This window comes from Hydra vulgaris, chromosome 04 (assembly GCF_038396675.1).
Source record: "Hydra vulgaris chromosome 04, alternate assembly HydraT2T_AEP".
Lineage (NCBI taxonomy): Eukaryota > Metazoa > Cnidaria > Hydrozoa > Anthoathecata > Hydridae > Hydra > Hydra vulgaris.
The window spans coordinates 46,597,034-46,623,010 of NC_088923.1; the positions used below are offsets into that span (position 1 = coordinate 46,597,034).

The window sequence follows — 25,977 nt, forward strand, 5'->3', positions numbered from 1 at the left end:
AAGTTATCGGCTAACCTATGAGCTAAACTTCAATAAACCGCTCAAAATGCCTACATAGGTCTAGTGCAAATTCACTACAAAAATGTTTACTGGATAAACTATATTTATGAATTTTTTAAACCTGAGGATCTATATGATCCTCTAAATTTAAAAAAAATAAAAATATCGGACGACACCAATTAAATTGATAAGTTGAGAAAAGGTTGTAGCTATTAAATTTTTGTAATTTTTAATTTAAAGTACCTATAAGTCTTTTTGTTATACAATTTATAAACCGAAAAAATATATTCTAAGTTGTTAATATTTTCACATAATTTTTATATAGAGTCAAATCTCCACTGACTAAACGCTTAAGTACATAATTATTTAAATTTAAAAAACTGTACATAACTGATTACATAGTATAATTTACAATAACAATAAAATAAGAAAAATATAATGAACAAATTTCAACAATAGTAGTCTCCAACTTAGAAAATTATAAGTAGTTTGTAAAATAAAAATAATGAAAAACTCAACATTATAAGCGCAAAAACACAATAAAAAGCAGATATTAACTTTTCAAAAAGAACTTAAAAAAACATCAATTTATAACGTTAACGAAAAAATTGTAAGATAATTTACTAAAATGTTTTACATCAGTCAGCCAAAAAGCGTTTGCGTCAATCATACAGAAGCGTTTGCTTTGGATGGTCTATTTTGCTTAGCCGGAATACATCAGTGTTAGACAAGTTAATGAACCGTTAAATTTAAACGTTATTAAGCATCGTCTCTAATGAGCGACGAAAACTTGTTATTTGAGTTTCTCTCTAAAGGAAAAACGTATAAAGAATGATAGAACTCAATAACGTCGCTGGTAATAGTCAGACAAATACATCAGATTTATATAAACATACATAAATACAAGAATAGCAAAATTGTCTAGAAAATTACTTTAACTACGTATTTTATCTAAATAAATTTTACATATATTTAAAGCTTTAGGGTAGTCCTGAGAATGCATTTAATTTGGATGAAAGTACTATGTCACCAGATTCCAATTTTGCTTCCCGTAAATTTTAATTATAGAAACTTACTTTGATCAATGGTGAAAGATTTGTTTATTATAATTTTAAAATTTAAATTTTAAATGAAAAATAAGAATTTACAAGCACGAAACAAAAAATACAGTGCATGAATTTTGGACGTGTGCATACAGTGAAGTCAGAAAAAAAAGATTTCCTTTTCCAAGGAACAACTTTTTAGTGTTTCGCTAAGTAGCAAAAATTTTAAAATCACAAAAATATCTAGTAATGACATAATATTTGTTGTTATGCTCCGATAAAAGCCCGAAAATGAAATCTAAACTTAGTATTTGAAGCAGAAAGAATTTCACAATTAATACCAAATTATTTTTATTACCAAAGCCATTGATCTTCTTGATGTTAAAGTACCTCAAAGAATTTGTGAAACATACAAAACTGCTGTTTTATAAGGAAGAGGAGGTTTTTCCTCTTTTCTTCCAAATCAAAACAGCAAAACAACATCAAGGATGAGCTTTTTGTTTTGTCGATTTTGCCGCCTAAAGCTGAGTGAAAAGTATCATTAAATAAATTGTGCTAATCTTATGTCTAAAAGTATTTTATCAACTACATTTTTGGCGAGGGTCTTTTCCATCAGTGCAACTAATCTTCCATCTGAAGCAATCTAAAAAACATTTTGTTATGAAATTAGCAGCAGATTGTTAAGATCATATTGCATTATGATTTTAGACAATGCATCATATTGAATATTATCTACAAAAAAACCTCACCACACAAAAACGTAGATACCTCATTCAAATAAAAATACTTTTATTTTGAAAATTATCTTTATTAGGATGCATTCATCTCAATCTAAAATATTCATATCATAAGATCTTCAAGAAATAAAATAAGTGGTTTTAATAACTCCCCTATACTCCAGAGCAAGTGCTCTCTAAAGATCTTATCCAATTAACATAAGTTTTTCAAATGCTGGAATAAATTGAACTTTAGTGAAAATCCATATTTACAATTTAAGTCGAACTTCAAAATGGTTAGAAAGAAAATATCACACTGTGGCAATATTATTTTGTGGTCTATTACAAGCGTCTTGAAGACATGTTCTTCAAGTGGTCGTGGCACAGCGGTTAGAGCACTTGCTATATAAGCAGGAGATCCAGGTTCAAAAAGAGCTCTGGACATATTTTTGCATCACGGTAAGGAAAGACGCGTTAACTTTCTGGTTAAATACACTTCTGCGGTCCCCTGTGACAAGACCATAAGGACTTCATGGGGCACCTAAAAAAAAAAAAAACTGCACATTCTGTTTTGATAATTTGATCAGAAATGAGAAAGTGATCAGACAATAATTGTAGAAACAGGTGTTTCTCTAAGTTCTATAACTTGGTAGGACTAAGGACCAGCAAATATTTGTTAAAACTCGGATTACAAAATTCAGTGAAAGGCAAAGTTGACTTCGGTTTCAACTTCGGTGCCGCACTTGATATAAAAATTTGGCTTTCAGTTAAATTTGGTAACAATTACAAAATTTCATTCCACTTTGAGTTAAATCTGAAAGTTAATAATTTTTATCAAATAACATATATATATATATATATATATATATATATATATATATATATATATATATATATATATATATATATATATATATATATATATATATATATAGATATATATAGGCCTCAGTGGGAGAAAATGAGCGAGCGAGCAGAAAAAAGCTCTCCTAATATAAACACGGCGAGCCATGCAAGCTGCTCCTCTTGCGCCATGAAAATTTTATTTAGACGAGTGTTGTCTGGGTTTTCACACTAGCTATCCATTTATTTGTTAACAACATTACTTATTTAATAAAAAATTTGTCAAAGATCTATAAATCAATTAAAGATGTCTTACAGAGCCATTAACCAAAAACACTTCTTTAAGCACGAAATCTTATTGATTTATCACTTATTAAATCTTATTTATCACTTTCAAAAAATCCTAAAGGTAAAAACAGGTGAATATTTAGCATAATATTCTTCACGGTCTTTTTCCTTTATAAAATTTTTCAATGAACGTTGTTAATGAACTTTTTATTAATGTTCTTTGAAAAACTTTATTAGTTGTAAAAATTGTAAAGTAGTTATGTTTGCATCACAAAATCATTAACCACTCCCCTTTGAACAAAACATCACAAAATCACTAACCTCATCCTCCACTTATTGCATGACATAATTTGTGGACAACAGCTTTATCAAAAATGATACATTACTTAAACAGAAAACTATATTTAATAATAATATAATAATAATAATATTATTTAATAAAATTTTAAAATAATATTATTTAATAATAATATAATAGTAATAAAAATGCGGTAGTGGTGTAGCTGTAGAGCTCTCGCTTCATAAGCGAGAGGTTCGGAGTTCGATCCCCACCATGTCCTTGGTAGTATTGCGCTGAACTAATTTCTCCATGGAGCAACCTTGTTTGTCATGGTTCCTGTTTCAGAGTTATAGAGTTGAGAGAAGGTTTTAACCACAATTAAGTAGCCCCCTTGTCTGTAGTGGCCTTCTGGGCCTTGGAGAGGTGAATTTACAAAGAAAATTAAAGAATACAGTAACAAAAACAAATAACTGTTCATTATAATAATATATAACATCAATATAATTAGTAATAACAGTGACAACTTTATTATTATTAATAATAACAATAATAAAAATTATAATAACAATGTTAGTATTCATAAAAGGAAGGATCACTATATTAATAATTTAAAAAATAAATAGTATTACAATTAATAATATTAACCTAAAAAAATTAAAATAAGATACATATTTGTATATGTTGCTTTCTATGAAAAAACAAATAAATTTAAAAAACTTGTATTTTTTATACTATGTTTAATATTACAACTAGTACATTTTGAAGTCATCTGAATTATTTTTATTTTTCTCTCAAAAATCAAGATTTTAGAGGTAAAAAAAAGCTACAAGTATTAAATTTTAAAGTTGATATAGTTACCTGACCTTTGTTCTTAAGTACACTTTTAAAGAGTGCTTGAAAATGCTTTTAGATTTTGTTAGTTTTTGAAACTATTACAGAGACATGTTCTGAATCCAAAATTCTTTTTACCTCGTTAATTAGTTCTGAAATCAAAGTAAAGCATGCTCAATAAGTCTTTTCTTTCCAAATGTTTTCTATTAGGTTGAGATCTGGGCTGATACTGGGCTACTCTAACACAGTAATTTCTATCCTCAAGAACCATGCCATTATTTTTTCAGAACTATGGCAACATACACCATTTTGCATAAAGTGAACTGATTAATAAATTCCCAAAAGGTCTAGGTTTTTTTGTTTTAAACACCTTATATAGTGTTCAGAATTTATTGTTTCAATTTTTTTTAAACTTTGAATATCAGTTTTTTGACTAATATAATTTAAAGTTTATAAATCATTTGTCAACCTTTTTCTTGATTTAAACAATAATGTTTAAAAGATTAAGTATATGTGTAAATCTGTGTGTATGTGACAAATTAACTATTTCATGTTGTTTATTATACATAAACATGTACAATAAACATATTCAACAAACAATATCTAATATAACTTAAAAGTAAAAACTACTTACAACAGAATTAGACATTTGTAATTTTATTGAACAAATTTCTTCACGTAACTGAGTAAGCATATTTGACTAGAAAAAAAAATCACACAACTAATATTTACTATTATAATATAAACTTGCATGTATACATTTATATATATATACACAATGACTTGAATAAATCAAATAACTCTTAAACAAATCAAGACCAACTTTATTATCACAACTTAATTAGGACTTTTTTTTTTCTAACAATGCTAGTATTGAAATGTTATTCACCTACTAAAAGTCGATGGTAGGTGACTAACATTTTTCTAACAATATTGTAATACTAGTATTAAAATATGAAATAAACTTTGCTTAAAAGTAAATAACAATTGTATTGCAAACAAAAGTAATTTTTTAATTGCAACTCAAGTAGAACAACTTAAACAATATTAATAATAATTATAAAAAACATGATAAATATTTTTAGATAGAGTACTAGAGTTAATAAGTTGAAATCAGCTGTTTCAAAATTATTGTATTTCTGTTTGGAGAATGAAAAATTAACACTAGACTGAATTAAATAATATTAATTAAAAAATTCTTGTCAAGTTTAAAAAAAAAAAAAAAAATGAATACCATGAAGCTAGATTGAAAAATTTAGCTGTGTAGGTTTTTCTCATAGTATTGGTATAGAATTCGAACTATTAGAGTTAGGGTAGATTAGGGTAACATGAGCACCTTAGTAATATGAGCATACTTAAAGATATCTTAGATGTAAGAAGTGAAGTTAAAGTTGCTTTGTATTTTTCCAATCGTCTTTATGTGGTGATAACAGAAATTAGTACAATTAGCATAAATTTATATGCAGTAATTAGCGGCTATCATCTAATCAAAACACTGTTAAATTTTTTGCGTTGTTAAAATAATATCATCATGCATGAATAAATCTGTGGCACAAAATTTTGGTGCTAAAATAATGAAATTATTTTTTTCATAAAGAAAAATATGTTAGCTAGAAATCTAATCCATTTTTGTTAAAAAAAAAATGCATAGAAACATTTAGTTTTGACTTTAAAGATACCATTTTTGTGTAATATGTAATATGAACATGCTCAAATTACTCCGTGATTTTCATTAAAATTACCTAGTTTAAAGTCCTAAAATAGCAGTGATAATTGCTTTTTAGATAAAAACAAAACATAGTAAAAATTTTAATATTTTAACAATACTAAATATTTTTCTGCAATTTAAGTTTAAAAAATTTGAATTTTTATCGTTTAAAGGTTTGAGTTAATAAAATTGAAAAAAAGCGAACTAGTTTTTTTTTTGCAGAAAACATAGCAATATTGCATCAACAAAAAGGGGCCTAAAATTTAATCTTTTAATGATAGGTTTTGTTTATAACAAATCATTATATTCCAAAAAATAGTTCTAACTTGGATCCAGCTTAATTATTTTTGAAAATATTCCAATTTTTGCTTAAGGTGCTCATACTACCCAAATCTACCCTAATATAATAAATAAACACACTAAGATATATATATGTATATTATAAAAGCATTTACAGTTTAAAATTGCCAGTAAATGAATCAGAAAAAAAAACAACCTTAAATAAGATAATATTTTGGTTTTATTAAAAAGTGATGAAGTAATTATACCTTATAGACAATATAATTTTTTGAAAATCTAATTCACTCCTAACAAGGCTATTAAAAAGCAAGCAACCACTATCAAAATGGGAGTTACTAGAAAACAAAGAATAGTGCTAAAGAGCAAATAAATGATTGACAGAAGACTTAGTTACCAGGAAAACATGAAAATGGGAGAGAGTTTAAAAGCATTGACGTGCGAAGAAAAAAACTAGATGAATTCTAAAGATTTAGAGCATGAAGAGACAGATATAATAAAAGGATGCAACTTTGCTGAATGATGAGTTAGGTAAAAATGAGTTTTGGTTTTTGGATTTAGAGAGATAGACAGATAGAGCAGGTCTAACTATATTTACAATGTATTTTTGGACCTTATCTAAATGAGAAAAAGCATTATTAGAAGAACCAGTCCAAATATAACAACAGTAGTTCATATATTTGAGGAATAAGAAATTTGTAGAGGTAGAAAATGGAATCAGGAGTAAGACAACGACAACCACGATAAAGAGAAGCAATGTTAGCAGTTACTAACTTTGCAATGAATTGTATATATGGTTTCATGAGAGGTCAATAGTGAACGATAATCTAAGAAAACATAAAGTAGAGGACTAATCAAGTGAGCTTTGTTGGAGTTTAATTCACAAGCAACTGCAACCCCAAGCTGTCACAGAAAAAAGCTCAGATTCAAGATTAGGTGCCTGTTTATAAAGATCATAAAGTGATTACTTTTTTTCAAGAATGAAGTATCTAGTTGTGTTATCAGCAAGGCTGAAGTATGTAGTTGTGCTATTAGCAAGACAAAAGTATTTAGTTGTGTTATCAGCAAGGCTGAAATATGTAGTTGCGTTATCAGCAAAACTGAGTATGTAGTCGTGTTATCAGCAAATCGAGCCAGTTTAGAGATAAGTAATCAGAAAAATCAATGATATAGGTGAGAAACAACACACAACCAAGAATGAAGTAATGAAGAAGACTGTTGTCCATTAAAGACAACTTTAGTAATGCAGTTAGAAAGGAATGATTAAATAATTTTAAAAAATTTCCCAGATACATAATATGAAACCAGCTTATAGGGAAGAGCAGCAGGACTTAATTAAAAGCTTGTTACATGTTATGAGCAAAAGCCCTTGCCTCACTTCTTCTATTTAATGTATAATAGAAACTTTTACTTATAACAATCAATAAGTCAGAGAGTAAGACTCAGGATGAGATATCAGAAGTTAATTAATGATTTAAAGACTGTTAATAACAGTAAGAAGGCTGATTGCATAATAGTTAGAAAGGTCAGAGTGATCTTCTGAGTTTTTAAAAATTGGAACCACAGATATTATTTTGCAGTAAATAGGAAAACAAGACTTGTTAAACAGTTTAAAGAGTAGTGAAAAGTGTTCCAGAAAACACTTTTGTAAGACTGTAACAGGAATGTTTTCCGAAAAACAAGTTAAAGAAGAGGTTTTGTGGGAAATAACTTTATTAACAAAATCAGAAGTGACTTGGATACTTTATAATGGATAACCCTGTTTCTTTTTAATGACAAGAAGAGTGTGGTCATTATATTCAGGATATAAGTTGGAAAAAAAATTCTTTGCAAAAAAACATACAATTCCTTGGAGAGGTAACAAGATGACTCTTGAATCAAACAAGCATACTCTTTCTTCCATTCCATTTAAACAGAATAAACCATTTTTAGACATCCAGCGTCTCTTGCTAAAATTGTTTCTTAACTAAACCCTTCTATGGATTGTAGTCCGGACAACATTCCTGTCAGTCTTACAAAAGTGTTCTCCAAAACTCTCTTCCATTCTCTCTTAACTATTTAAAAAGTTGACTGAATCTTGTTTTCCTACCTGCTGGGAAATGACATTTGTGGTTTCAACTTTTGTATGAAATACTGTTGTCATACTTGAACTAATTCTTTTAAAAAAAGCAATATAAATGTAGTTTGACTTGCTTATCTGCGTATCTCTCTAGATCCAACAACCAAAACTCATTCTCACTTGACTTATCATTCAGCAAAGTCACATCCTTTTATTGTACCTTTCCCTACATGCTTTAAAAAACTGTTATTCATCTCTCCCATCTTTATGTTTTACTGACTCATACAACTTTTGACTCTTCAAGCATTCAGTCAATCATTTGCTTGGTCAATAAAAGTATTCTTTGTTTTCTAGTAACTCCTAATTTAATAGTGGTTAATTGCAGCCTTATTGGGAGTGAATTGCATTAAAAAAAAAAAAAGATCAGACCCATGTATGGGAGATGGAATGCTAGCCAATATTAATGACATTGTTAAAAGTTTCTCAAAATTTCCACAACCTAATTTCTGAGATAAAATGATACAGATTTAGTAAACTAAGAATAATAAATCCTAGCCTCATACAATACCATTTGACTTCAATTTTTTACAACTATAAAAAGACTATTTTTTTTTTAGATAAGTGTTTATTTAAAAAGATAAAAGAAATAGTAAAAACTAGAAATAACAGAAATAAAACTTAATTTTAATATAAGATGAAGAAATAATGAAGTAAAATAAAGCTTGACTTGAAAAGGAAAAAAAAAGCTTACATGCCTACCAGAATGCAGGAGGTTATACAGGAGCAAAAAATTCAGCAAAGAAACAAGACTTCAGTGGTAGGGTGAATCTGATGCAGAAGAAGTGAAAAATAAAAGTTTTAATGAAGTCATAGCATGATCTCAATCATAATCATGAATGGAAAACAAGAAGAAACTGAGCATAAGCTAGAGCCAGAGATTGAACACAAATCAAAGAGTAAAAGTTATTGATTAATAATGCATGGAAAACGAGTTACAAATTTAACCATTTGAGTTAAATTTGTAAGAGATTAAAAAAAGACAAAAATTTTTAGCTTTAGAGCTAGTTAGGTTAGTGATACACCAATCATGTGACAATTGGAACCTTTACTGTTTAAGTGATACTAGGAATCAACACTGAGATTCAAAGATAAAACAGTTGAATTCAAATTCAAAGTCTCACAAAGATCATGTTGGTCTGGTGAATTTTGCAAGATTCAACAGATGAGTTACTTTAAAGATCATGTTTGTATAGGATTAAAAAGATTTATTGGTTCCGCTTATTTTTTTGTTTTGTTTAATACTTTAGGCACCTTATTCATGCTTTTAATCAATAAAGGACTTGATTTAGTCATAAAGAGTGAATGACATCCTGAGCAATAAGCTATACAACTGCCTCATTTCTGCTAATCAACTTAAAATCATAACAAAGGCTCCTTATATAGCCTCTACAATGCACATCAAAAGCAAAGACATCTTTCATATACAAAATGGCAATGTTTTATGGCTGTTGATGGAATCAGTCTCTCTGAGAGCAACTACAGAGTTTGAGAAACATTACTACCAGCTGGCTTCATAACCATTAAACTGAGTTTTAGAGCTAGGGAGATAACAGAAAGAGTAATATATCCTCAAAAAGTTACAAAAACAAGCCCATGAGTCAAGAAAGTTTCATTGTTCAAAATTCAAAGCAGGAAACTATGTAATACAAGTTTACATTTGTACTAGCCTATTAAATGAGGGAGTGTGGCAGAGATTTTCTGCTAACCCCTAATGTCATTGTGTAGCTGGCCTTCTACAAGACTAGATGCAGATAACATTTGCCGATGATGAATATTCTTTTTAAGTCACTATCTCTAGCCTTTAATATTATCCTTTATTAACTTTTGCAATATCCAGTTACTATTTATACAAATGCCTGTTTTCAGCAAAAATATTAATAAGATAATTAATTTCATTTTGAATGTTACGTCAATTAGACACATTAGATATTATATATCAATCAAATACAATATGTAAACTATGCTGTAGTGGTGTAGTGGTAGAGCACTTTGTAAACAAGAAACTCCATAAAAGTCTAAGTTCAGTTTCTACCATACCTCTGGTAGTACCATGCTCAGTATGTGTCTTTGTGAATCAGTCTTATTTTTCAAGGTTCATGTTTTGGAGTAAAAGGATTGAAAAAGAATCGAAAAAGAGTTGTAACAATAATTAAAAAAAAAAAAAAAGAATAGCTTTCTCAACAGTTTTAAACCTTTTTTGAAAAGCTTTCTGAAAATAAAAAATTTTAAATTATAAATAACCTGACCAGCCGTGGCAATGGAAAAAAAAACAGATGGAGCTTCTGTTTTTTTTTCCATTGCCTGGTTAGGTTATTTATAATTTAAAATTTTTTATTTTCAGAAAGCTTTTCAAAAGAGGTTTAAAACTTGTAAATATGTTAAACCATAATTATTAAATCAACTTTCTTTCTATCCTAAGTAATATAACGCTTTACTTTTTTTCCTCTCATAAATATTGTTTTAAACCCAAAAAATTAAAAAACCTGATGAAATATCTTTTAAAGAAAGAAATATTGATAACAGTTACTAAGGAAAAAAAAAAAAAGCAGAAATTTTTTTTTTTTTTAGATCCCCTAAAAAACTGCAATTACACCTTATTTTTCTATTCTTTAGGACAATTTTTCAACAATTTGTGTGTGTATATATATATATATATATATATATATATATATATATATATATATATATATATATATATATATATATATATATACATATATATATAATATATATTTATATATATATATATATATATATATATATATATATATATATATATATGTGTATATATATATATATATATATATATATATATATTTATGTATATATATGTATATGTATATACATATATATAAATTAGTAAAAACAATTTATTATTGCTCTGTTCTTTTAGAACATTGAGCACTCTGTTTGTAGAATACACTAACATAATTTATATATATATATATATATATATATATATATATATATATATATATATATATATATATATATATATATATATATATATATATATATGTATATGTATATGTATATGTATATATATGTATATGTATATACATATATATAAATTAGTAAAAACAATTTATTATTGCTCTGTTCTTTTAGAACATTGAGCACTCTGTTTGTAGAATACACTAACATAATTTATATATACATATATATAAATATATATATATATATATATAAATATATATATATATATATATATATATATATATATATATATATATATATATACAGAAATATTTTTGCATATACATATATATAGAAATATCTTTGCATACTTAGCTGTAATAATACCTTTTTATGTTCATTAACTTTGATAATGTTGCGTTGCTCTTCAATATACTTGTTATGAAACTGGCTCAAATGTTTTATACTAAATAATTAAAAAAATATATTTATATACACAAAATAAAAGTATTACCACTGTTTTTAAGTTGAAAAAAAAAAATTTAACTTTACTTCAAAACTGTGATGCAAAATTTGTTTATATCTTATGTCATTTAAAAATTAAAGGCAGTTTTAAATCTCACTGCTGGTGGTAACAAATTGTGAATAGAAAATATTACAAGCTGCAGATCTTTGAATCTGCAACTCCTACCATTTTCTCAACAATTAATAAATCTTATAAAATTATACGCATAGATAAAAAATCATTAAAACATCTAATGAAAAATTAAATTAGTTATTTATTAGCAGTTTTTATAATAGCGCAACAAAATATACAAAATATTAAAAGATCTTTAATGAATTATTTAATATAGTTCAAAAAAAAAATTTCTATTTTTCAGAAGCCATCACTAATACCAGTTCATAATTCTTCCTTATTTTATTACTACAATGTGTTACTTCCTTCAGATAGCTCAAATATTGATTTTATAAAAAATAATTTTAAAAACTATATCTTTGAAAAATAATTTCAACTTTTTAACTACATGTTTAAAAATTGTTTTACTATAGTGCAATAATTTTGAAAGTTTAAAAAAATTTTTAAGTGATTATGGTTTGATTATGTAGCTGCACACTTTTTTATTAGTTGTCTAAAGTAGTGTTTAAATGATTGGACAATAAGAATTTATTTTTTAATTTGAACCACATGATTTTTTATAAAATATGTGGAGACAATTAAAAATAGATATTGCTAAAGTTTATAGAATTTCAATTAATTTTAGGTTAATAGATTTTTTTCATACCAATGATTTGGTTGGATTTTTATTTTATTAGGATTTTCTCAATTTTAAACCTTTTTTTTTTAATTTGCAGACATTTTTTTTAATTAAAAATTTTTATTGAAAAAGTTACACTACTACACAATTGTTCAATAAATTTTTTTTTTCTTCAAATTCACTCCCAACTAGAAAAAAAGAACAGAGTTATAGAGCAAGGAAATGGTTGACAGAAGACTTGAAAAGTTGAAAAACTAAAGGTTACGTTTAGAAAACACGAAAATGGGAGAAAGTTCCAAAGAATTGAAGAGCAGGGAAAAAAGCTACACAAATAAAAAATTTTAAAGCATGCAGGGATAGATACAGTAAACGAATAAGACTTTGCTGAATGACAAGTCAAGCAAGAATGAGTTTTAGTTGATGGAACTAGAGATAATAACACTTTTGAGCAGCGACCATGATAGTATTTGTAGAAAAAAGAAAGAGATGCAACTTTATGATGATGGGAAAGAAGCTCAAGCTTAGCATACAGAGCAGATCCAGCTACATTTAAAATGCATTTTTGGAGCTTGTCTAGAAGAGAAAGAGCATTATTAGAAGAACCAACCCAAATATGAAAACATTATTCCATACAGGGACGAATAAGAGATTTGTAGAGGTAGAGAATGTAAAAATAAAATGTAAAGAAGAGTACTCAGTAAGAGGGTTGCCATTCGTTAATATATAGGAATGTCGACAGTATAGCAATAGGTGTTTACAGTAAATAACTGAGTTTTGTTGGAGTTAAAATTCACAAGCCACTGTGAACCCCAATCTGTTACAGAAGTGAGATCAGATTCAAGATCAGCTTGTTCTAAGCGATCAAAAAGAGAAGATTTTTTTTCAAGACAGTAGTATAAAGTTGAGTCATTGGCAAAAAGAGCTACTTTAGATGTGAGGTTGCCAGGAAGATCATTAACATAAATAAGAACAAGCATAGAGCCTTGAGGTACCCAAAAGGTTCCTGGAAATGAAAAAGTGTGTTGGCCTTGGAGGATGACTTTAATAAAACGGTTAGAAAGAAACGATTTTATAATCTCAAAAACTTTCCCAGGTACACCATATAAACAAACTTATGGAGAAGATCAGCATGCCAAATTTTGTTGAAAGCTTTAGCAATAGCTCTAGCCTCTCCGCCTCCATCTAATGCACAATAAAATCTTTCAGTCACAGCAGTTAGCAAGAAAGCTGTTAAGCGAGAGGTTTAAATGTCTATACAGGATCTACCATAGCAAGGATTGGTTGCTTTACCAGCTTCACAGATTTTTTTGTTGCAGATTTAATTAAACAATAATAATAAAAACAATAATAATAATAATAACAATAATAGCAATAATAACAATAATAATAATAATAATAATAATAATAATAATAAGTGTAAACAAAGAAATAAAACAATTAAAACTCTTTAAAAGGAAAAGAAAAAAAATTAACAAACATTTTAATAAATGCACAACTATATAAAAAGTTAGGTGTAAATAAAAAATTAAACAAAGCAAAAGGCTAAAATAAAGACTAAAGTAAATGGGTCAACTAATTTGTAGAGGTAACGTACAACATATTTTATGCACTGCTGATTTAATGTGTAACGTACTGAAAAGTACACAATGCTACAACATACTGAAGAGTAGGGTGTCCCAAAAATACGAAAAAAAAAAAAAAAGTTGTACACACCAAATTCTTTGTCTATACACTTATAGAAGACCACTAGTATTGAAAAAAGGTTTTTAAGATCACTTCAAGTGCTTACTGTAGAAATTTGAAAAAAGGGATTTTATTAAATATACTGATTTTTTTTAAACTCAAATATTTCCACTTCTTCTAAATAAAAACTTACTCTTTTAACAATTCTAATAACTGTAGTTTTTTATAGTTTAAACATTTGTAATCATTAAAAAAAATATTGGTAGCTTTGTAGTAGGATATGGTGGCAACTTAATAACTTAGTATTATCACACTTTTCTTGATCACTGTTCTAAATATTAAGAACTTTTAAAAACAATATGTATATATATATATATATATATATATATATATATATATATACTGATATGTTTTTAATACAATAATTATTTGAGTATTATTTTTGTACTTTTTTGACAATTAGTTGTTTTCTTTGCAATTATTGATTTTGATTAAACCAACTTTATCTTATTTAAAATATCGACTTGTGAATACACCAACTTTGAAAGCCGCAATCTTGATTAAATAAGGTAAATAAACTTAAGCCAATCGTTTTTTTCTGATAAAAAAACAACGAATCAAACTGTTACTCTTTACAAAAGAATATTTTGCGTAGTTTATTATTACAAATTAAATATTTATAAAAATTAATTATAAAAAAAATTAAAATATATTTATGTTATGGCGAAAAGAAAGAAGACTGCTAAAATAAAAAAATCCAACTATAATGTTAATTTAAACCCGCGTCGACCACTTTACATTCTCAGAAGTCCAATTTTTGTTTTTCCCATACATCAACTACCAACAAATGGAACAGTTCTACGATATTATCAGTATGTTATTACAGAAAAAAGTAAAAGGTTCAAGTCTACTCAAGAAAATTTCTCTTGCAAAACAAAGAGTGGGAGTAGGGATATGGTTTGCCATGACAAAGATTTTTGTTATGAAAGTATGGAGATATGTTGCCTTAGAAAAGTTGTAAACATATGGAAATATGCTGGTTTTGGAAAGTATATAATTTCTGAAGTACAAATTGTTAAAAAATTTATTAAACTAAATAAACTGTACATTTCTATGCGAAATACAAGTTATCTTTCCTGGAACACAATTACCAAAAAAAATCACGAAAATCGGTTTGAAGAATTTCTTGAGAATTTATTTGATATTTCTCAAAACAACATAGAAGATAAAATCAAATCAGATAAAGATATGCCAAGATCGAATGATGCAGTTATAGAAGATTTGGCTTTTCTTCAAGATCAAAGAACAATGAGGAGAGGTGTAATAAGTGATAAATATGACATTGATATGCAGCAAAGAGTTGAAAGGAGAATCAAAAGGTATGAAAGAATGAGATCTTATGAAGAAAAATGTAGAGTTAATGAATATTTTGGATTGGATAGAAAAGTTGATTTTGAAATGGATGAAGTGATCTCTCATAACTCAGATGAATTTGAGGCATCAGGTAAATGATATCTCAAATTTTAACTTTAATTGAAAACTTTTAAATAATTATTCTTAATAATGGTTTAATTAAAATTTATATTTGCTTTATAAAGTAATTACTGCTTTTCGTTACTTAGGTTCTGCTGCTCACCAATCTTCAGTTTCTAGTGATAGTGATTTAGATTTTCAAGAAAGGGGTGAAACCCAGCTTCCAACACACACAAAGCTAAAGCGTCAAAAACACTCTAAGTTGGGCTGTTCAGAAATTGCAATAGAGTTTGACAGAGACAATCTTATATTAGCTACAACACCTGTTAGTGTTAGATGCGGAATCAGCATTCGCTCACAAACAATGTAGGAGCTGTTATTAAAGCTTTAGGCGGAAATGTCAATGACTTAAATATATCTAGAAGCTCAGTAGCTAGAAGTAGATTCAAGTATATTGAAGATTTAGGTAGATTTGTTTACATTCAAAATATTTATATTCAGGGTGTTAGCTAGCCCAAAGGTGTATATTGGGGAATTCACAATGGTTTCAAAATTCCTAAAAATCAATGACTTTTTTTTTTGATTCTTATTTTGAGTTTTTTAGGACAATTTCTTGAAAATTTCCAATATTTTCCTGAACAACAACAATAAATATTCCCAATACAGCAAAAACGTGGTATAATGTTTAATTTTGGCTAACACCCTGATATTAAAACAATCAATAGTAGTTATAAAGAGAAATAAATTCTTTTTAATTTAGGTACCACCATCAGATCAAGCTATTACGAAGAAATGGCAGGAAAGAATTTGATCTTGCACTTTGACAGTAAGTTGGTAAAAGAAATAGAGGAAAAGTTAAAAATTACTATTAAGAAGGAAAGGGTTGCTATATCTGTTACCAGTCCTGAATTTACTACAAAAGACGATCGCCTACTTGGAATTATACCTGTAGAGAGCACTAAAGGAAAAAATCAAGCCATTGTTATTCAAAACATTTTAGAGTACTTTGAAATAGCGGATAATATAATTAGAGTCTGTGCTGATACTACATCAAGTAATACAGGTAGACTAAACGGAGCTATAATAATAATAAGTAAAATTCTTAATAAATGTTTGTTTTGGTTTATGTGTCGTCACCACATATATGAACTTCATATAAATCATGCAATACAGGCTATCACTAAAGTTAAATCTAAGGGTCCAAGTAAATCTATGTACTTGGCTTTTCAAAGAAACTGGGAAACTTCTCATGAATCTATGAATTCAAGAGTTCCAGAACTGAAAATATTTGATTGGAACAAGCTCGAAATAGGTAGCAAGCTTCACATCTTGGCGCTAGCAGCTAAAGATTATGCAAAGTATTCATTAGAGAATAAAATTTTTCCAAGAAATGACTATAATCACCTTGTAAAATATTTGGCTTTTTATCTTGACGTCGAATCTGATAAGCTTAAAGAATTTAAAATTCATCAACCTGGAGCTTGTCACGAAGCAAGATTTATGGCGGATGCTTTGTATATTCTTTCACTAGAGATGACATCCACTGTTATAAGCTTTTTACCTGATGAAAATAAAAAAGAAATAGAAACATGTGCCTTTATTGTTGCTGTTTGTTATGCTCCATGGTACCTTAAATCTAGATGCGCTCAACACGCTGTACTTTATGATTTTAATGCTTTTAAAGCAGCATATGTTATCAAGGATGAATTTAATGCTGATATTGGTAATGCTTTGATTAAAAGTTTTCATAAACATTCGTGGTATCTTTCTCCAGCAATAGTTGTGTTTTCACTCGTTGATTCTCACTTGGAAATGTCTGTTAAGTATCAGATTTTGAATTCGTTAATTTCTTTTCCAGTTCCAGAGCAAAAAAATATAAATATGGAAAAACCTAATCCAGTTTTAATCTTACCAAACAGCAAGCTTTCAGAACTTGTTACTGCTGATAGCTGGCTTATATTTTTACGCCTTGGAATCACAAATCAAGTTAAAGATTGGGTTTCTTCTCATCCCAACTTTTCAAAAACTGAATCATATGGTGTTTTTGAAGTTTTTGTTAAAGGACTTAGTGTAACTAATGACTGCACTGAAAGAAACATTGGCTTAATAAACGACTTTTTTAAATATTCTCAAAAGGAAGAACAGCGCCAAAATATACTATTGATAGCAAGAGAGGAGAGAAAAAAAGTAACAAAGAATGTAACTCAAAAAGAACTTATAAATATTTAAAGCTCTCTATATGATAATATTAATATATATTAGTGGACAAAATAATCACACTGTTATTTATTTTATTTTGATATTTTGAAAAGCTAAAAAATAGAGATTTTGGAATTTTACAGTAAGCACTTAAAATGATCTGAGAGTAATTTTTTAGCATGTATTTGTCTTCTGCCTTAGTATAGACAAGGAATTTTGGGTGTACAAGAGGAGTTTTGAAAAAAAGTGTTTTTTTGTATAATTTTGGGACACCCTACTGAAGAGTACAAACTGCTTTGTAATAAAGAATACACACACACTGCTACAACCTATTGTAGAGTATATAACACAAAAGCTGATGCAACATACAACATAGTGAAGAGTAAACACTACTGATTTAACTTATTTATAGTTTTTATTTTAACATTTTTTTGGTGAATACGAATACTTAAAATTTTAAATTTATTAATGTAAAATTAAAACATAATAGTGCTACAACAAAAACAAACAAAATCATACTGTTTTTTTTCATTATGCATATGCTCATTCATAATTGACTCTAGTTGTTTTAAAGTTTTCTAAAAAATGAAATATATACTTTTTATACTAAAACAAAGGTTTTATCACAATATCAACTTAAAGGACTAATGTCAGTTTAGGTAGCATATTTATTTTTCAGACTAAAATGAGGAAAAATTTTTTTCTGCTTTTTTTTTTTCTCAAAATTTAAAGTACAAAAACCTAAAAACTCAAAACTGGTAAAATTACATTAAAGTGTCAACTTAAACGTTCTATCTCTTGAATATATTTCATCCGATATGTATAAAATAGTGAAGTATAATAAGAAAAATTGTGAAGTATAATATTCAAATTGTAAGAACAAATAGCACTCGCCTTAAGTTGTTCATCTTTTAACTGAGATGTAAAATGCCAATCATGAAGTTCTTTTGAGTACAACTCAGAAAAATTATTTAATGAGAGGCTCCTAAATAAAAAATATAAAACTGCAAAATAATTCAGTAATCATGATAATGAATCATTGGTAAATGCATTTCACTATTAAACTTTTTACAATTTTTGATTCAGAGGAATTTTTTGAGTTGTGATCCAGAGAAGTCTGGATTTCAATTTAAAGGAATCAAGTCAGATATTGATTTAGGAGTCATATCCAGCATTGAATTAAAGAAGTTGAATTTGGTATACATTGAAAATTGCTATAAGTAAAAAATTACCAAAAAGTTAAGAATTAAAAATTGTTTAAATTGATATTGTGATAAATTTTTTTGTTTTTGAATCTTGTTGTTTTAGTATATGGTAGTTATATATAGTATATAGTAGATCTATATAGTATATAGTAGATCTATATAGTATATAGTAGATCTATATAGTATATAGTAGATCTATATATATATATATATATATATATATATATATATATATATATATATATATATATATATATATATATATATTTTTGCTCTGTTCTTTAAGAACATTGAGCACTCTATTTGTAAAATACACTAACATAATTTACATATATATATATATATATATATATATATATATATATATATATATATATATATATATATATATATATATATATATATAATATATATATATATATATGTAGTAAATGTAGATGCGGTAGTGGTGTAGTGATAAAGCGCTCGCTTCAGAAGCGAGAGGTTTCGAGTTCGATCCCCACCATGTCCCTGGTAGTACCGCGCTCAACTTGTTTCTCCGCGCAGCGGCCTTGTTCGTCGAGGTTCGTGTTTCGGAGTTATAGAGTTGAGGGAGGGTTATAACCACTATTGAGTAGCCTCCTCATCTGTAGTGGCCTTCATGGCCTTGAGGAGGTGAATAACATAAAAAAAAAAAAAAAAAGTGTATATCTATATATACAACCCTTGGAACTACGATAAATGAGGTCGGCAATAATTTGCCAACCTCAATCTTTTAAAGGTCGGCAAAAAAAGTTTGATACAAAGGTCTTACCATAAAACATAAAAATGAGGTCAGTTACTTTTTGCTGACCTCAAATATTTTAAGGTCAGCAGTTAGGTCAGATTTGCCAAATGCTGACCCTAATTCCAAGGGTTGCATATAGTAATTATATATAGTATATAGTTAGATATAATTAGTTATAGGTGGTTATATATAGTATATAGTAGATGAATCTTGTTGTTTTAGCATAAAAAAATCTATTATTGTGTTTTTTAAATAACCTATCTGTTTAAGTTTTCAAGGGTTTTATCACAATATCAAAAATTGTTAAAAATAATTAAAAATTCTTTAACATCTCAAATACTAAGGGGTCCAAATATTAGTGGTTACATTTTTATACATAAACATATTTCATTTTTACCTTCTATACGTTTATTTTTTCGTAACAACTTTTGAACAACACCCCTTTGTTCTACCATCTTTCTCTTTGTTTTATACTCTCTATATATATTATATAAATATACTTTATACTATACAGTTGTTTTTCTTATTAGCCCTTTTTAAAGGTCAATTGCAATAGCAATGAACACTCTTATTTTTATTTACTCTTTATTATAACTTTAGTAAAGTGCTCTTGGTAAGATCAACACTCAGTTGTAAGTTCAAAATCAATGACCCTCATGGCAATGGGATTTAAAACATTTTCACAATATTTATTCAACATTTTAACTCAACCCCAAAATAATTGAAATCACTTTAAATTTTTCCTTGATTTATGCTTCTGGCCTCTTTCACCATTAAAAAGTAAGACCATATTTTGATAACATAAAAAAAATCATTTTTTAAAATGCACAAAAATTTTTCTAAATATTATATAAATATATAATCAACATATTTGAATTTGTTCAAAATCCTAAAACCTATTTTTTTTACTAAATTTCTACTCTATTTGACAAAAAAAGTAAGAGAGACAATTTAATTCATGAAATTTGATTCTGTAAACTTTCTAAGAAAACATGTGATTTAACTTGATTAATATAAAAAGCAGTTTTTAAAGTCATAACTGTTATCTTTTAAAACCATTTTTTTGAGTCATCATAATTTGTGGTTGCTTACAAAAGTAAATTTGTAATTAAATGTATTATAAATTTATATTTGTAAGCAACCAGATGTACTAATTTTTAAACTAAAAAAATTTTTCATGTCAACCAAATTCAATTTCTCTAAATTGATTCATATCAGTGATAATGATAATAATTGCATACCAAATATCAATATTGCTTATATACTTAATAAGCCATTTTTCATGTCAACCAAATTCAACTTCTTTAAACTCTCAAATAAATATTTTATAATACGTTTCTTTAAATAATTATCATTAAAACCTTCAATCATACTTTTTATTTCTTATTTCAAATAAACAGAATTTATAGAGAGATTTTCGGTTGTTGAAAAACATTTGTAACTAAAAAAATTTCAAAATAAAAACATTTTGCCTAACTCTAACGTCTTTTGGAGGTAAGAGTTACCCTAATACTCTAATAATTTTGGAAGTAAGAGTTATCTTAATACCCTAATAATTTTGGAGGTAAGAGTTATCCTAAATTTTATAAAAATTATAAAAATTAAATTTTAATAGTTAAAAAAAAATTTCAAACTAAATTTAAGTGTTTATTAATAGAAAATTTCTTTCAAGCACCTATTTTCCATGCATTCTGCTAAATACAATTGAAGCCTTCTTTCAGTAACCTTTGCCACTTTACAAATAAATTTATCAACAGATATATTATTTTCCTAAAAAGCAAAAAATAATTCAAAACATACTTCTTAAAAACCATATTAGTTACAAAAAATATAAGTACTAAATAATATATTATATAAATAATATATAATTTAGTAAATAAATATATTATATTATTACAAAGATATAGAAATTTAAATTTTATCATTATTTTTAAAATAATAGATACAAACTTAAAAAATAAAAATTAAATTAAAAAAAAAATTACTTTGAAATTATTATAAAATCAAGATTATCTTTTATTTTTATAATAATCAAACTTATCATAACTATTACCAGCAAATGTGAATTGCACACTTTGACACAATTTGTGACCTCTAGTGTTTAAATTTTTAAATAATGGTGGATTAACAAGATTACTTTTTTCTATTTCTTTAAACATTTTGTGCTCATGTATCATGTCTCCTCTGGATCTTCTCTGCTCCAGGTTGTTAAATTAAGTTTGACAAGACGATCTTATAAATGGTAGTATGCCGCAATGTATAGATGCTTTAAAAATTAAAGTTAGTGGAAGGACCAGTGAATCTGAGCAGTATTATAAAAGTTTTGGATGCACAAGATCAAGTCCCATTGATTTATCAAATTTTATTTCTGTAGTTTTAACTTAACACTTTTAATTATGTTTATAGAAAAATCAAAATCAATTTTACCATTAAATTGAGGGGGGAAAACAGGTAATTGTCCATCACCCTCCATTGTAAAAACAGTATGAAGTTTCGGATGCACTACATCAGCAATTGAAACTGGATCATTAAAAATGCAACGATTATTATTTTTGATAGATTTTATAAAATTTTTTACATTTTTTTGATAACTATCATAGTTATAAAAGAGTTTAGAATTTTTTTATACTTGTGAACAAGTTTTATTTCATATTGTTTTCTAGCTTAAGAAATTTTGAAAAAGCTGACTTGTTTGCAGCAATCTTTGTATAATAATTTTTGTATAATAATTTTTTGTCACTCCAGTTTAAAGCATAATTTTTGTATCTTAAAATCGTTTTATTTCTTATATGATTATAAAATTATGTGATAGTGGTGTAGTGGTAGAGCGCTTGCTCATAAGCAAAAGGTTCCGAGTTCGATCCCCACCACGTCCCTGATTTTACCATGCTCAACTTGTTTCTCCATGCAGGGGCCTTGTTTGTCAAAGTTTGTGTTTTGGAGTTATAGAGTTGAGAGAGGGTTATAAACACAATTAAGTAGCCTCCTCATCTGTAGTGCCCTTCCTGGCCTTGGGGAGGTGAATTAACAAAGAAAACAAAAAAAAATTCTTTAAGTAGCAATTTATACAAGGAATTTTTCTGTTTTTTGAATTTTAATTTATTATAGGAATAAAGTTGTTACATGCTTTAAATAAATGTAATAAAAGAGTAAAGTACATATTTTGAACAGAAATTTATTTAAAGGAACTATTTCAATCAATTTCATTAAATGTTTTTGATATAGAATCATAAGCCGCACTATTGTAGTCAAAGATGTATTTTGGTTTTAATTTAATGTACTCTTTAATAGTGTATTTGAAATTTTATCATTAAACGACCCTTTATAAAATTGCTAAGAGTAGTACTTGTTTTTAAACTATAACTATGTTTTCATCATTCAAATTAAATCGAAGGTATTATTGGCTTTCTTTCCACATGTTGTATGAGATGTAGGTCACTAACTAAATCATAAAATTTTTGCTCTATGGAATCATTGTTATTTTTAATAAGTTGTACATGACCATTTGACCATTGTATATTTGGATAGTTAAAATCTCCTATTTTTAACAAATTAACAAAGTCTAAAGAATTTCTCAATATTTATAAATTCTTTTGGTCTATATATACAACTAACTAGATACTTTGGTGACTGATTGGTCATTGAACCAGGTCTCTGTAATTCTAAAAACGCTTGGTTTTATGAGAGAGCATACAAGTTTTAGTTCAACCATTTTATTATTAAGGGCTGTAGCATTTGTATATGTATATATTATCGAGAGAACTTATTTTCTTAAAGTTGCTTTTCGAATCTAACAACTTGATTGCCACAGACTGCATATCAAAAGGGAGAAGTAGCGTCTAAGTCATTATTAAGCTGGTTCCATTTTTTTCTCAAATTGAAATTGTTTAGTCTTTCTGCTGCTGTTAAATCAGGCGAGATTTAACAGCAGCAGAAATAAACTTTTTCATAAATTGTAATTATTTTTTGCAATTTTTTAGCACAAAGCAATAGTGAATTGCACTCCGATGCATCCTGTAGATCAACAAGTATTGGTCCTGGTTTTAATGAATTACTTTACTTCAGTCTTTTAATAAAAACTGCCCTAACTTTAGAACCAATATCTTCTATAATTAGGTTTACTTTATCTTTGTCCTCTCTAGATTTTTCTTCTAAATTTGATTTTTGAGACTCCCGCAATCCAAATATAACAAAATTTTGTTAAGCTCCTTTCTCGTTTTTTCTGTTCATTCATAGTAGCATTTACAACTATAAGTTGTTCTATTGGTGCTTTATTTCTGGAACACCCTCAGATATATTTTGCTGATTTCCAACTTTCAGTTTTCAACAATTTATTTCTGAATCTTGAACTTCAATTTTTTTTTTTTGCGCTTCAATTAATTTTTTGAAATTTTCAACTTCCGCCAAAAGTTCCACTTAAACCGCCTCTAGCTGACCTTTTTGAACATTTGTCACATTTTTTAAATTTTTTTCTTCTTGTTAGTATTTATCTAATTAATCTCTTGGGTTTTGATGCAATTTTGTAATAAATAACTTCAATTGAGAAAAAAAAGTTCCAACGTGTAAAACATTTAAAATAGTGGTTCTCAACCTTTTTTAGTCCAGCACCCTCTTTTGAGATTTAACAGAAAACAGTGACCCCCCTAACAAATATTGAATATATTATCCCAAAACCAGACCAATCAGTAAAAAAACAAAGTCATGTGATGTGTACGCTTCTTATTACTGATTGATCTAGTTTTCACAATAATCTTAAATTCAACACTAACTTTATTTTTTGTAATATTATTATAAACTATATTGCATATTTAAAAAATTATATCAAATGCAAGAAGTAAATGACCCCTTTATGAATAAAATGGAATAACTTTATAACCCCCCTAAAAAAGCTATATTTTCATTAACTATAAAATTTTATCTTAATTTTAACACCTTTTCAATACAAAACTTGCCTGGTTAAATAAACATGTCTTATATCTGCAGAAGAGGAAGTAGGACATAATATATAATAAACTATGTTTTGTTTATGTGTTTATCCTACAGCCAATCTCAAATTTTTAAACTTAAACAAACAAGTATGCTCTGCAAATACAATTAATAAAAAAAAAAGGAAAAAAAAAAAGGAAAAAAAAAAGAGAGATTATTATAAAAAAATATAAGGGTAAAAATATGGTAGAATCATTAACAACTTGCTGATGATTAGCAAATGTTAAGCTTTAACATAAGAAATTGTGTGTGTGTGTGTTATGTTTGTGCGTGTAAAAATATTATTTATATTATACATATATTTTTTATTTTATATACATGTTTTTTTATTTAAAATTACTATTTCACAACTATGATTAATGAGTGTATCTGGTAATAAAAGTAAAATAATGATAGCAGATCATCAAATCTAAAGTCTTGAATGTGCTCTATAAAAACTTGAAGAAAATTCGTAATTTTAGTGTGAAATATATAATGGAGTACTCACTTTTGTTTGCTAAGTATAAGAAGTTTAAATTTAATTTGAGACAGCATATTTCTGATATTATTATTGTGTCAAATCTTTTGTTTTAAAAGATTCCTTTAATAAATAAATTTTTCTAAAGATTGACTTTCTAAGGATTAACTTTCTAAGGATTAACTTTCTAAGGATTAACTTTCTAAGGATTAACTTTCTAAGGATTAACTTTCTAAGGATTAACTTTCTAAGGATTAACTTTCTAAGGATTAACTTTTTAAGGATTAACTTTCTAAGGATTAACTTAATATATTTCAAATTTCTAACAACTTTATGTGTCACAACTCTTCTATGAGCAAATTCACTTTGATTACAACTGTTTTTTCAGTAAAAGAAAAAATGTTTAAACTATTAGAAAGAACTAATTGAAAAAATTAATTAATTTAATAAATTTTTTTATTAATTCTCATAAAATTACTTTATACCAACCCAAACAAAAATTACCTTCATTAAATCTCTTGAAGTGATATTACTGTCATTATAACTAAAATAAAAGAATTTATTAGTAAAAATATTATTTTAAATACACATTCTTTCAAAGTTATTATATCTTTTTTATTTTCTGTTACTACAAAAACTATAATGCCTTGACAAGCTAAAACCGTTTTTTTATGTTTCATGCCAACACAACTTTTTTTAGAGCACCTTCTAAGACTCAATATTTCCAATCTTTAAAATCAACAAACACAGCCACTGGATAATAATTTATTCTTAATTGAGATGTGTAGTACCTTAATAAATAATGTTTCATTGCCATACCTTATAAATGCCTGACCTAAACAGTTATTTTTTGACTTTTAAGGATACCTAATAAAATCATTTTCAATGTAAAAACACTATTTTTAAAAAGG

General features: G+C 26.9%; 2 protein-coding genes across 8 annotated transcripts in view; one reads left to right on the top strand and one right to left on the bottom strand.

The window, feature by feature from the left end:
- Window positions 1–287: 287 nt before the first annotated feature.
- Window positions 288–25,977, bottom strand: part of LOC105845222 (synaptonemal complex protein 2) — a 126,035-nt gene continuing 100,345 nt past the window's right edge. For all 6 annotated transcript variants that reach the window (XM_065796472.1, XM_065796470.1, XM_065796471.1 and 3 more), the window contains 7 exons: window positions 25,571–25,610; window positions 21,299–21,393; window positions 18,547–18,637; window positions 18,172–18,230; window positions 11,429–11,507; window positions 4,636–4,701; window positions 288–809 (listed from right to left, as the gene is read on the bottom strand). In XM_065796472.1, the coding sequence (XP_065652544.1) occupies window positions 750–809; window positions 4,636–4,701; window positions 11,429–11,507; window positions 18,172–18,230; window positions 18,547–18,637; window positions 21,299–21,393; window positions 25,571–25,610 (490 nt within the window). In that variant the 3' untranslated portion in view covers window positions 288–749. The remainder of the gene's footprint in view (window positions 810–4,635; window positions 4,702–11,428; window positions 11,508–18,171; window positions 18,231–18,546; window positions 18,638–21,298; window positions 21,394–25,570; window positions 25,611–25,977) is intronic.
- LOC136079097 (uncharacterized) lies at window positions 14,682–16,472 on the top strand. 2 transcript variants are annotated; one of them, XR_010637940.1, is made up of 3 exons: window positions 14,682–15,484; window positions 15,603–15,919; window positions 16,214–16,472. XR_010637940.1 is itself a non-coding variant. In XM_065794817.1 (2 exons), the coding sequence occupies exons 1-2, from the start codon at window positions 14,701–14,703 to the stop codon at window positions 15,821–15,823; spliced, it is 1,005 nt and encodes a 334-aa protein (XP_065650889.1). In that variant the 5' UTR covers window positions 14,682–14,700; the 3' UTR covers window positions 15,824–16,472. The 2 variants fall into 2 exon arrangements, 1 of the variants encoding a protein (XP_065650889.1); XM_065794817.1 differs by having other exon boundaries at window positions 15,603–16,472.

Excerpts from the sequence above, each read along its gene's own strand:
- LOC136079097 (XM_065794817.1), top strand. The coding sequence starts at position 14,701 with ATGGCGAAAAGAAAGAAGACTGCTAAAATAAAAAAATCCAACTATAAT. Across the intron at positions 15,485-15,602 it reads AGATGAATTTGAGGCATCAG|GTTCTGCTGCTCACCAATCT; the intron begins GTAAATGATATC and ends TTCGTTACTTAG.